General features: G+C 44.0%; 1 protein-coding gene across 1 annotated transcript in view; it reads right to left on the bottom strand.

Moving 5' to 3' along the window:
- The window catches only part of SARC_05554 (hypothetical protein), a gene marked incomplete at its 5' end in the record, with an annotated part of 19,088 nt that overhangs the window by 2,389 nt on the left and 3,467 nt on the right, over nucleotides 1-13,232 (bottom strand). Inside the window, 17 exons of the mRNA XM_014300579.1 lie at nucleotides 55-290; nucleotides 673-836; nucleotides 1,276-1,338; nucleotides 2,423-2,537; nucleotides 3,074-3,218; nucleotides 3,932-4,022; nucleotides 4,524-4,690; nucleotides 5,816-6,390; nucleotides 7,200-7,375; nucleotides 8,426-8,592; nucleotides 9,871-10,004; nucleotides 10,225-10,347; nucleotides 10,628-10,764; nucleotides 11,525-11,660; nucleotides 11,941-12,013; nucleotides 12,312-12,425; nucleotides 12,638-12,735. Coding sequence (XP_014156054.1) covers nucleotides 55-290; nucleotides 673-836; nucleotides 1,276-1,338; nucleotides 2,423-2,537; nucleotides 3,074-3,218; nucleotides 3,932-4,022; nucleotides 4,524-4,690; nucleotides 5,816-6,390; nucleotides 7,200-7,375; nucleotides 8,426-8,592; nucleotides 9,871-10,004; nucleotides 10,225-10,347; nucleotides 10,628-10,764; nucleotides 11,525-11,660; nucleotides 11,941-12,013; nucleotides 12,312-12,425; nucleotides 12,638-12,735 — 2,714 coding nt within the window. The remainder of the gene's footprint in view (nucleotides 1-54; nucleotides 291-672; nucleotides 837-1,275; nucleotides 1,339-2,422; nucleotides 2,538-3,073; nucleotides 3,219-3,931; nucleotides 4,023-4,523; nucleotides 4,691-5,815; nucleotides 6,391-7,199; nucleotides 7,376-8,425; nucleotides 8,593-9,870; nucleotides 10,005-10,224; nucleotides 10,348-10,627; nucleotides 10,765-11,524; nucleotides 11,661-11,940; nucleotides 12,014-12,311; nucleotides 12,426-12,637; nucleotides 12,736-13,232) is intronic.

Genomic DNA, 13,232 nt, shown 5'->3' with positions numbered 1-13,232 from the left:
ATGGATACATACACATTGAGACGTACACACACACTGACATAAAAATATACATACCTCTGTGCGCGCGATATCCTGTTTGATGGAATCCAGCCTCATATCCTTGATGGGCGTATAGCACGCAATAGCCCATCGCTCTAACATTAGTCGGTACGCTGAAGGCAGATCGGGTAGGCTGTGGGCACACACCAAAACATACAGCAAATACAGACACTCGACGAAGGCCTCGTACTGTTCACTCTTGTACTCTAACTCATCCTTGATGTGCTCCATACGCGTGATTGGGCTGACCGCTGTGTAATGTGCGTTGTAGCGAGACTGTGCGTGAGCTAAGCGCCAAATAGTATGGGTATACACGTGTGGTAAGAGCAGTGTAGTATGGATTATACGTGTGTGGTAATTGCTGCGTAGTACGAATTATACATGTGTGGTAAGTACCTGGTAGTATGGATTAAACATGTGCTGTAAGTGTCGGATAGTATGGGTTCTACACGTGCGGCAAGAGCCGCGTAGTATGGATTGCACCGATATTCATGTGTGGCAAGCGTCGGTTAGTATGATTTAAACTGATACGTGTGTGGAAGAATGAATGGCCCAGGCATACATTGATAGGTTCATGAACAGCATATAGTTTTGAGTGCGACTAGCGACTGATTGGTCTGTGAAAACACACACCTGCGGGGCGTTCCTGGTCCGAAATACAGGCATAGGCATAGATGTATGCCATCACAGGTCTCGAGTTATCCAATGGCTGTGGCTTGGCCTGGGCACATTCGCGGAAGGTCTGTTCCAGAGTAGCGATACACCCAGGTAAAATGCGGATGAGGAGTGTGAGAGCCCTGTGGTGCATAGTAACCCAAGTTTTTTATAATTTAGTGATCATTGAAGGCGTACGGATCTATTACTAATCAGATCTACTGGCTTGGTAATCACAGATGCATTTTTATTAACGGGGTCGGGGGGCCAGGGATCTCGGAGTTGAATACTGAAGTCTACGATTGGCCATTACCTACTCTTACACTAAGCTTGTTCCGTTGCTCCGACTAGTACAGTATCGAACGAACACAGTCGCCATTAAACAACTCCAGTACCCGACATCTCATACCAGCGTAGAAGCTCACGTTGACACATCAAAGAACTGAACACAGACATCAACTGGCAAACATAGTAGCTTACGCGACAGGGCCATACAGCCGCCCGTCATGCAGGTGCATGTGCAAAGTATGATGAGTGTGTGGGTAAATTAGGTTATCAACAGGATATGCGTAGGATTCTCACCTGTTCTTTAACCGTTCGAGTGAGTCAGGCATCAGAAAGGTTCCCTGGACACCCAACCAGCCGCTGTAGGGAAAGAGGTGAGTGTGAGAAGACATATGTGGCTGCGTTGAGTTATACAGAGAACCTGATAGGAACGGGAACTTGCTGTTGTACCAGCAGCCTGAGTCACGCTACGAGTCAACAATCAAGCGTTCCCATTGGCTAATAAGAATGTATGCTATTGCCATCTTAAAATAAAATAAGATGATCCCTATTAATACCAAATAAAGTACAATGACGATGTGGAAATATGGCCTCGAAAATAATAGACATAAAATTCAAGAGGAAAAGGCTCAGGTCACATCGTACGCAGCATTTGGTTGATGATTTAGAACTCCGAAACGGCGATGGCCGGCAGTCGAAAGTTGCAGTTGTCGTTATTGTAAACCACTAAACCTTAAAACCCTACTCAGCTCCACTGGACGGTTTACATACGTATACAATCACATAAACAGGTATATAGGTGGACACATTTGTAGGTAGGATATATATATCCATGTTGAATCCTGATTCCAAAAGAAGGCATCCTCTAAGAAGTATGTGTATCGATATATTAGGACCGCTACTAATAGTCGCAGCGGGATGCCTAACAACCTCCCACACCCAACACGGTTGATATTCTAGTTGTTGAGAGCTCAGGTTTAGTGCTTGAACATGCAGTAGTAAGTACGAGTGCATTCAGGCACACGCACATACGTATGCTAAACTAAAATTAACAATCGAAGTGGCCTGACAAAATCCTGGAATCTATGTCCTTCAAAGTAACATACGAAGATCCTGCAAGTACATATGCAAAAGTGAATACTTAGGCATACAGACAACGAATGCACCAACAAACACAATCACAAGTATATACTCACAAAGCACAAAGAATGCAGGTGTTAAACCGCACATATTATCTCGCACACACAATCAGCATGGAGACAGGCACATAAAGGTAAACTTACGCACATACATATATATGTACATCCCGACAATATATACACGCTTGTAAGGTACGTACAGATATATGTACATACACATACACAGCGCAATATGTACACACACACACACACACACAGGGCCCCATGGGCAGGCCCGAATTCAAAAAAATTTGCTTAAATTTTACCTGCCGGTCTTCTCTTTTACAAAGTTAGTATTTCGAGCCGACTCAAAACTGGTGAACATTTTGCTCAGCTGCTCAAATGCACTGCCCAGTAGAATCGCATTGTGGGCCTCCGCGGCTATAGTGGAGCGTGAGAATATATAGGAAAACTGAGTTGCAACCAATGTATGTATCCAAAGTAAATATATATTTCGTATCAAGGCTTCCTGCCGAGATGCTATAGATTCCGAGACATTGCACCTGCGATGACGAGCACAGGCCACACGGCGTGCAAGAATATACGCACATCCTCATACACACATACATACACACACATATATGTGCACCAACAGGTCGAACGTGATCACACTTGTTTCTTCGTGGAGACTTACACACATTCAAGACATGTGTTTTTGCTGCGGAGACACACCCATACATACCTGAGCCTACACACATGTACACATACATGATTTCACACACGCACATATACCCACACAAATACCTGTGCATAGGTACAGGTCAAGCGATGATTTTCAGCGCAATAACCGCACGCCTGGTCGTTCAAGTATACGAGTCGAGCACCCATATCCACACACATGCGCGTGCGCAAAGGAGGCACGCGCGCACATGCTAAAACACACAAACACACGCCCACACGCCCACACACACAATTACCTGTGCGTAGGTAGAGATCGACGTATTTCTCTCGCCGCGAGAAGTGACCGCCTGGCCTGTCTATGAGAGTGCTCTTGGGTTCATCCAGAGGGCAGATCAGTGGATTGTCTTTGCGAACCTCGCCACTCTCCACCACGCGCCAAATCTGAGCCAAATAAGATGGCAGGCACCACGGGTTGTGGGGGTGTCTGACTGTGAGCATGTGCTTATAGGAATAGTGACGCAGGTGTACGTGTATGTTGGATAACTTCGTACTTCTCCATAACCCTAAACCCTAAAATCCTAAATCCTAAACCTTACCCTATCAGAAAGCTACAGGTGCACGACCCGATGCGAGGTTGTCTCACAGTGAGCAACCATTTAAATATATATGAGCCCTGGGGAAGGTCTACGTGCTTGATGCACGCCAGATCTGGGGCACATGAGGTGATATAAATAGAGATATCTGCATGTGAGCACGTCCCTATATGTGTATTGACCACGGGGTAGGTCTATGTGCATGTTGGAATATCTCTAGCTTATCCATACACTCTACACCAATGTATGAGGCCTATGAGGAGATACACTCGCTTGACCAAAAAAATTGCGAGCTGGCTGGGCACGTAGAACTTACACCATGAATTAAAAACTGTATGACTATGGTAATCTGCTTAGAAATAGATCATGATACATGTGACGATTGACTGGTATTTGTGCCACTAGAATGCACAAGACAGGTGCATATCGTACCTAGGATATATACGACTAATATCTTTATGTCTACGGGAGTCTACTGAGGAATACATGCATGTGTGTAAGCCGGTAGTTTCACTGACATGTAACATTCGAACGACTCTCATGCGCATGACAGGTACACACCGTTGTATCGCCCAGGAGAGTCTTGACACCCCACCGCTTCTTGTCCAACAACATGATCTTCTCCATCTTCTCTAAGGCCTTCTCCGCGTTTCTGTCAACAAGTATAAGAGTGAAAGCCTCGCTTGGGATTATCAGCTACTACCGCCCGTGATCCTGACAATAGCGTTTGTGATTGCACGCATACAGGTATGTGGCTATATATCGTGCGGATATATGTCTGAACATGGACTGTTCATGTAGGTGTATATGTGTATGTAAAAAATTGTGTAATATATTCGCTAGTGTGCATGAGTGCGTGTACATTTCCGCTTGTATGATCGTGTTTGTATATACATACACACTGCATACACGCGGGGAATAGAATACGTGTAAGATATATTCAGACACTAAGAGATTGGTTGTGTATTATTTGTATAATTCAAAACGCAGCGAGTCCTATGTATACTGCGTGATTGCTATGTTGTAGTCCTTTACTTCATAATATGAGAGTGTGTTGGTCGTCAGATGATATATATATATATAAATATATATATATATATATATATATATATATGTTGCTGTAGCAGAGAAATGTACTCTCGTGAACTCATACCTATGTGTCTTGCTGTAGTGGAGTAACAGGCTCTCGCGATAGACCGCCTTATGGTACAGTTTGTTCGACTGCAATTGTGCCAACCGTTTAAGGAGCACACGCACCACGTGAACTTCAGTATCACTATGGCCCGTCTCTGTGACATCCGCGTCGATCTCTCTCTTATCCTGCAGAATGGCAGAGAAATTTACCAGTGTGAGTGTAGCTGTTCACTCGCACTACAAAGTTGAGCACGTAAATCTTTGCACGATGTATTTTAGAGATACGTCTTCACAACGTACACATGTGGCTTTTACATGGATATGCAGCGCTGTTAGACAGCAACATGTCGTTGTATATACGCAACGCACAGTGCACGCGGTCGACGATATCGTGAGTGTATGCACCATGCTTGTGAACATATCAGACGCGTGTAAGTATAGATGTGCATTCACGACGACGTCTATGTGCAAACATACAATGATCATACATACATTGCCTAAGTGTGGGCACTGAACAACAAATACATCGGATTCAAATAGAACACAATCCTACTCGAGGTGCAGACACGCGAAATAAAAAGACATATTCATGGGTAGAAAGGAACTGGTACCAATGAAGTACACTTCTCGGTTTATCCATATGATCCATGATTATACGTCACACATCGCGCTGGTCTAAGACACCATGCACACACTCTAAACACACCGAAACCAATACGAAAGATATACTACATCAATTGAAACACACACATGATTTCCCAGCAAACAATGCAGATGTATCTACGTAAACCGAAAACAATACGAAAGATATACTACATCAATTGAAACGCACACATGAATTCCCAACAAACAATGCAGATGTAACTATGTAAACCGAAACGCAACAATCCAACACCAAATGAAAACGTTATAGTACATCAATTGAAATATACACATGAATTCCCAACAAACAATGCAGATGCAACTATGTAAGCCGAAAACGCAACAATCCTGACACTAAATGAAAACGTTATACCACATCAATCGAAACACACGTATGTACAACAATCAATGTCAATACAGTCAAGTAGACATATCCACCGTCTCACTTAAGAGCACTAACTCCAGCAGATGTTTAAAACAAAAAATAATCTACATCAATTGGAACGCACATGAATGTACCCCAATCAATGTCAATACACCCATGTCCAGCAGAAACACGACACTCTGAATACTACAAACGATATCAAAAAATAAATTATATCAATCGTCATTGCAACACACGCATGATGATAACCCAATACATGCCACTATTGCCATGTATACACTTACCGCCTCACTAAGAGTCCCTGCCCTGAACTTGGCAGTGATTCCATCGCCGTAGCCGTATAATATCAGATACAGCAGTATCTCTTCTAAGCGCTCTTCTCTCTGTTCCTGTGGACTTCGGGAGTTGGACGCTCCTTTGTTGACGTGTGTGCTTGTATGTGTAGGCGTGTGTGTGTGTGGGTGTGGCTGTGGGTTTGTGTCAGAGTGAGTGTGTGTATCGTTTTCGTGCGGTGGAGCACCCTCTTCTGAATGCCCCGTAGATTGCACGTTCTCAAGAACTGTCTCGTCACGAAACCCATCGCTCTCAGCTCCCTTTCGAGCATTCTCTGGCAAATCCACAGACCCCGCTGAATTTCCGTGGTTCTGATTGGTCCCTGCACTCGCCAGCCCGTCGTCAGCCAATGGAGCCGCAGAGATATCGGTGGCGGCATGTCGCAACATGAGCACGTGGTCACACACGTGCTTTGGGCCGTATGGTTTGCAAGAAGTAGCACTGCCGACTGTGGCTAGGTACATCTTGGTGAATGTGCTCAGCATTGCGTACGCTGGTTCCCTGCACTGTGGTAGTTTCTCAAGGACTGGGAGTGCGAGATGATGGCAGATTGCGACGGAAACAGATGAGAAGGAGGCCAACATTCGAAGTCAACCCGGAATGATAATAACAAGGACAATAAAATGTACGCATCAATGTCAATGAGAGAGAATATATCGGAAATGCATTTAGATTGATAGGGAGGTAAAAGGCTTCAAGGATGTAGACCCAAGAATGTGGAAGGCGCGAGCACGAGATAGGCATACGGACTCACTGATAGCAATATATCCGCACAAACACATACAGGTACACACCTGCACGCCGCATATATCTACCTATTTAAAGTTCTACATCAACTACCTATTTTCAGTTCTATATCAACTATCTATTCACAATTCTTTATCAACTACCTATTCCTAGTTCTATATCAACTACCTATTCACGGCTCAGCATCGATAAGAATTGTGAATATCAACCGTTCGCCAAGCGCCAAAATACATCGCCTTCCACTAACACAGCAGTTTCACATAATATGTCCACACTTTTGCTTATACACACATAACGTATGCCGCACACACTTTACATTGACGACTACCTCATTTCTTAATCATGGTATCATCACACATATGCCTATCATTATTGACATGACAACAGTATCATCTTACACCCTTGATGTATTCTACATCTCATATGTCGTACACGATTGGCAACACATATGTCGTACAATCGACATCACATGTGTCATACACAATTGACCTCCCATATATTGTACTCAATTCACCTCCCATCTATTGTACTCAACTGACATCCCATATGTCGTACACACTTGACACAGTGCCCACTCCATGTCCGCACCTTTGCTCTCTTTGACCTGCATGAACTCGTCCAGGTAGTATGTCTCGTTATCACCTGGCTGTGGGAAGTCTCGGTGTCGTTTGCGCATGGCCTTAGCACTCAGGAAGCGATTCCACGCTTGCTCGGCGTCGGTGTCCTGGTAGTTATCGCTCAAGTTGTATCTTAAGCGTGTGATACTGTGGAAAGAGCACGCACAACAAATAAGAAGTACATATAAGAATGTATATACACTGCGGTGGTGTTGGTCTTCAACTCGGCACTCACGTTGTGTCGAACGTGTGTGGTATGGTGACGGTGACACAGACACAGTAAATCGGTGCAATCGAGCGTGTGAACTACACAATGGAGATTAAGTCCATTCATATGATACCGTAGAAGTGGGACAGATAGTCGTTCACCATAGCGTGTTGGGGGAGAGTTGGGATTGAAACGTGTGAGAATGCAATGCGGACGCTAAAAAGTGGACAATGTACCATGCCGTTGAATATTCCACACGAGTAAGTATACTCGTACCACTCCACAATCCTGCACATCCGTGCCAGGTGTGCTAGTCCATAATCTTGGCTCTCAATCCGCTGTGCAGAGAGTGACCACACTCGCGTTGCTAATTATATTGACATACACGTACACACAACAGGCACAAACGCACACACTCGCACACGCAGGTAGAAAGTGTCTAAAAGTAACACACAGGCACAACAGTATACGAAAGTAGTAAGTATAACGATTAGGTGTGTAGGTTCATGATTTTGGACCACATTTTGCCCTGTGGTGAATCGTCACATGCGTGTTGCTTTAAAGTACACCTACACTATACACCTACAAACACAACCAAAGCACAAGCACACACACACAAAAGGCACAAAATATACATAAACATGGACAAAAGATAGATATGTGATATGTATACAAGTGTACGTCTATTCATCTTCAAGATCGTCGACTCCCACACTCACTCACTTACACTACATTCATGACGAAACGATATCATATGTACACCGAAACGCGCCAAAAACAAACGAAATACGCGTGCATACATCTACGTATGAAGCTAGTAGATACATGGTCTTAGCACACAACGCGCCATGTAATGAGTCGTCACAAGCGTGTTGCTCAACAGCGCAAATACACCGTTTCAGCAAGCAGACCCCAAGCACGCATACAATGGACCAAGGACAGATACAAAAAGCAACATAGTACCCGGACACAAGTATGCTTGTGTATACCAGGTGTGTAGGTCCATGATCTTGGCACACAATTCGCCCTGTAAGGAGTCACCACAGGCGCGTTGCAGTAGTACGTGTCGGCGGTCGTAGAGAATATATTGCAGACGGCCCAGTTGGCGGCTCACAGCCACGGTATCGGGTATCTCATCCGTGCAGGGTATCTTATCCTGAGGGAACATTGTATTGGATTGGGTTGTATACAGTAGTATGATGGATAATGTACACACATGGCAACCAAAAGCACACACGAACGAGTGGGCCATCTGTGCAGGGTATGTTGACCTGTGAGAACATAGATTCACTTGTAGATTGTGAAGAGTAGTGGATAATAAACACAAATGGCAGCCATAAGCGCACACGAACGCGTGAGCAATCTGTGTAGGGTATGTTGACGTGAGGAAACATTGATTGTAAATAGTAATGATAATGGAAAATACACCCAAACGACAGTCCGCAACTGGCCACCATTTGCGCACGAACAAATGAGCACAGAAAACAGTGGGAACCGAAGGTGGGTATATATTTGAGTCGAGTCGTAATGGAAGGCTTTCAGGGGTGGGTATAGGCCCAGGAGGTGTGGATTGAGAGGGCTTCAAATGGGTCTTAAATGTATTCCGGGAGAAGAATATGCATTGCACTGCATCGAACAACGAGGCAATGCGCCAGGATGTGTTCTGTTGAATGAAAATCTTAATACCAATTCCAAAGGTGTGATCACGGGAAAGTGCAACTCAGTCATGAGACCGCCGATTCAGCATCTAGTACTGGTTCTCGCTGTTCTCATACACACGCGCCAATACAAAAGCATTGTATCGCCCACAACACACAGCAGAATTACAACACAAACCACGAGCCCAGGAAACTTGGCCTGGGCCCTCAGACCTTAGAGGAACTATCAGTGCAATACGCATTATCAACGCATCACAAGAAAGTTAGGATGCATGATAAGAGGATTACAAGGAAATAAGATATCAGACAAGAGGATTTAAAAAGATCCATTCCAGACAACTACCAAAGCTACCAAGTGTCGGGTTTTGGATCTTATCGCATTTTTCACCGCTCTGATATGCACACAACATACCACAGTACATAACAATCGACACTTTAATGTAGAAGTTCAGCTTGCAACATACCACAGTATATAACACTCGACCCTATAGTGTAGAAGATAATCTAGCAACATACCGCAGCATATAACACTCAACACTCGAATGTAAAAGTTCAGCTTACAACATACCACAGTATATAACATTCGACACTTTAATGTAGAAGATAAGCTCATAACATACTACAGCATATACCACTCAACACTCGAAAGTAAAAGTTCAGCTTACAACATACCACAGTATATAACACTCGACACTTTAGTGTAGAAGATAAGCTCATAACATACCACAGAACACAATACTTAGTGTTTTGGTGCAAAAGATAGGCTCACAACATACCAGAGCGGATGAGTCATCACTGCCCAATTGCACGCCGGACTGTTGCGCTATCTCCAGCGCGCGTTCCAGAATCTGTAGCGCTCCCAACGCGACACTCTGCAGCCACACCAGGTCTGCACACGCCCACACGCGTTCTAAAAATAGAATCGCACCCAAAAAAATGGGTTTAGTTTACCGCGGGTAACTTCGAATTGGGATTGACGAGATCTGCACACGCTAACACGCGTCCCAAAGATAGAAATAGAATCGAACCGCAGTAATTGGGTTTGTCTCACGAGGGATTAGATATAAATACACCAGTACCCATGTATACAACCCCGCGGGCGTATGACGTGCTGAACTACTGCCACATACCTCCATAGAAGGCTCGGTAGAGTATGTTGCAACATATAGTACCGAACAGTGCCCACGAGCGGAACGCCTTGGGCGCCAGCTGGATGTCGCGCGACAGATGGCTGAGTATCTTTGTCACCAGACCTGACAATGATATTCCGCAGTGAAACAATCCGTGAGCGAGTTTGGAAAGTAAGTCGTGGAATGGGTATATATTTATACACTGTATATTGGTATATATGTATATACTGTAGGCTTTACACGAACACAACTCCAAGGGCACTCGATGATGAAAGTATTGAGTGTGACAGAGGAGATGTATTGATTTGCAATCACTTGATACCCCACCGTTACCTCCACTATATATCTTGATCTAGTTGAGCCACTCAGAAACTACCCAATCTACGTATATCGTGTGTCATACCTTGAGTAAAGACTTGTGGCCGGGAAACAAGCAAACTCTGTGCCTGGAGATATTCATAGCCACACTCCCCTCTCCATCGTTCCTGCTGCAGCATTTCATTGTCCAATTCGGGGTCGAGCAGTAGACTGGTAAACAATCTATGTATCATAATAAGATTAAGACAGAATGAGGATTTGTAAACTGATCAACAATGTGTGTGAAATACGAAGGTGAGACAAGGTGAGGATTTTTAAATAGTGAACAAGGGGTCAAATCTCAGTATTGAAAGGAGAGTGCGAATAACTCATTTATGTTACATAAAACAGAATGAGAATTTACATATTGTAAACCGGGACCGGAAATGATATCCCACTATGGAAAGGTGCGTGCGAGTAAGCAATTTATGTAACATTAAACAGAATGAGGATTGTGAATTGTAAACAGCGAAGAATATCTCCGTATTGAAAGGGGCTTATGCGAGGATATAAGATTTGGGTCGTCAGGACTAGTGTATCTAAACCGGCATCAACAGCACCCGTCAAATGTTGGTATACAGAGAGGGCCGCGACTGGCTGCCGTGTGCGTGGCACTACCAGTAGCAAACACCACTGCACACCACCCGACACATATTCTCAACCAGCTACACAGCTACCGCAGACACTTAATGAATTACAGCACCACATACAACCGTGCACACCATCAAAGATCCCAACAACTCTCACTACACACATACCTATTCTAGTCTACCATAGATGCTACTAGTAAAACACAATATACACACTTACCAATCATAGAAGTGCCAAAAATGTCTCACGCTGCACTACAGTTTCTAAAGAACTGTCGTAGAATAAAATAAAACACAACATATACCCATACAAACCATTGCACAATACCAAACACGCCTTACGCCACACTTACAATTTCCAAACCAGTGGCAGCCCATTCGTTGCGTCGCTAGTTGTTTCTGCTGAAACTTGAGGTGCAGCAGTGTCCACTCCCTCAGTATTTGCGTCTCCATTGGCCGGTGCACTCTCGTCGATCTCCATGGCAACGGCTGCGAATGAAACGGAGACGATTGATTGAGTATGTCAATGCCAGCAGATAGGAACGGCGAAGACGAAGTGCATATATATCAACTCCACTCATCATAGAGCAGATTTGAGATGTACAGATCAGTGAATGAACGGATGAGGTGTATATACAACGATACGCACATGCGTCGGAGACAAGCATAACGCCGATGAGACTCTTAGTACACATATACGTGAGAGAAATAGTGCATCTAATACAGACTCTGTCCTATAGACATCAAGGATTAATATAAGATAGCGTACCTTCTGGCTCCCCGGGGGTACCATTGGGTTGTGCTGCCACAGGTGGTTTCTTGGTGACTTCTGCGTATTTGACCTGATAAATTGGGCGGTCACCAGTGAAAAATCGCGTTGAGTAAGAGTGCCGTGGGAGTAATAAAGTAAGGAAAAGGAATTATAAGCCATGACTTTGAGCTGTATATTCGTACGATATAAACCTCGATCGGATAAGTGTATACAGTCCACTACAAAACCATGCAAATATAAGACAAACCCCTAAAACCCTAAAACCCTGTATTGAAATATAAAACTGAAAAGCTTTAGCCGATTACCCGAATGACATGTACCTACAGCAAAATAGAGGTAGAGCGAGGGTGAGGGTGTTATAGACATACATTCATGAGGTCCGGGCATTGGTGCCTGAAGAAGTCCAGCATGTTCTTGTTCTCGTGCAGGAGTGGGGCGATTCGGGTGATAATGTCAATCGCCGCCTCTCGCGATACCGTCATCTGAAAGATAGAAATATAAATGGAATATAACATGTGAAATATATGGAACGGAATGCCTCAAGAGGTATACACGTAATCTTGGCAACAGGTTCAAGTCCAAGGTATTTTTCAAGTCAGTTTGCACATATCAAATAGCTCAAAGGGGTCGCAGTGCAAAGAATAGAAGCAAGAGAAAAGATGCTAGTAGCTTATATACACCGCACCAAACATACGGGTTTGTGCTTATTGTGTTCGGTGGGGGCCCATTTCTTATACTCCAGCTTCACACCATAGAGGCAGAATAGCACTTGCAACAGACTCTTCTCATCCTCTGGTGAAACGAATACGTAGAATGCAAAGGGAAAAGTAAGACACTTGCCAAAACACACGGCAACATGTGGTTAGAAGAAGGATATCATTGCAATAGACTCTTGTCCTCCTCTTATGAGTTGAAATCTGTGTACAATGCAAGGGAAATGTGAAGTACTTGCTAAAGCAAACAGGCTCTTCTCATTGTCTGGTCATTTGGATACTTTGTCTGCAAGAAAAAGGTGAGGCACCCGGTAAAGCAAACAGACTCGTCTCATATTCTTACGAATTGAATACTTTATAGAAAGCAAGAGCAAAGTAAGGTACCTGCCAAAGCATGCGGCAGCACGTGGTGAGGACTAGCAAAGCAAGGGTACATAGAGTGTTGGTATTAAATTAGCAAAACATTAAAACTGGTAAATCCAGACCGAGGACGGAAAATCCGACCTGGATAAACAAAGCTGACACGGTTAAAATGTACATTAGAACAGATCGATGGAATTAATATGAATATTAGAA

This window comes from Sphaeroforma arctica, assembly GCF_001186125.1.
Source record: "Sphaeroforma arctica JP610 unplaced genomic scaffold supercont1.358, whole genome shotgun sequence".
NCBI lineage: Eukaryota > Ichthyosporea > Ichthyophonida > Sphaeroforma > Sphaeroforma arctica.
This window is presented reverse-complemented; position numbering and strand designations above follow the sequence as displayed.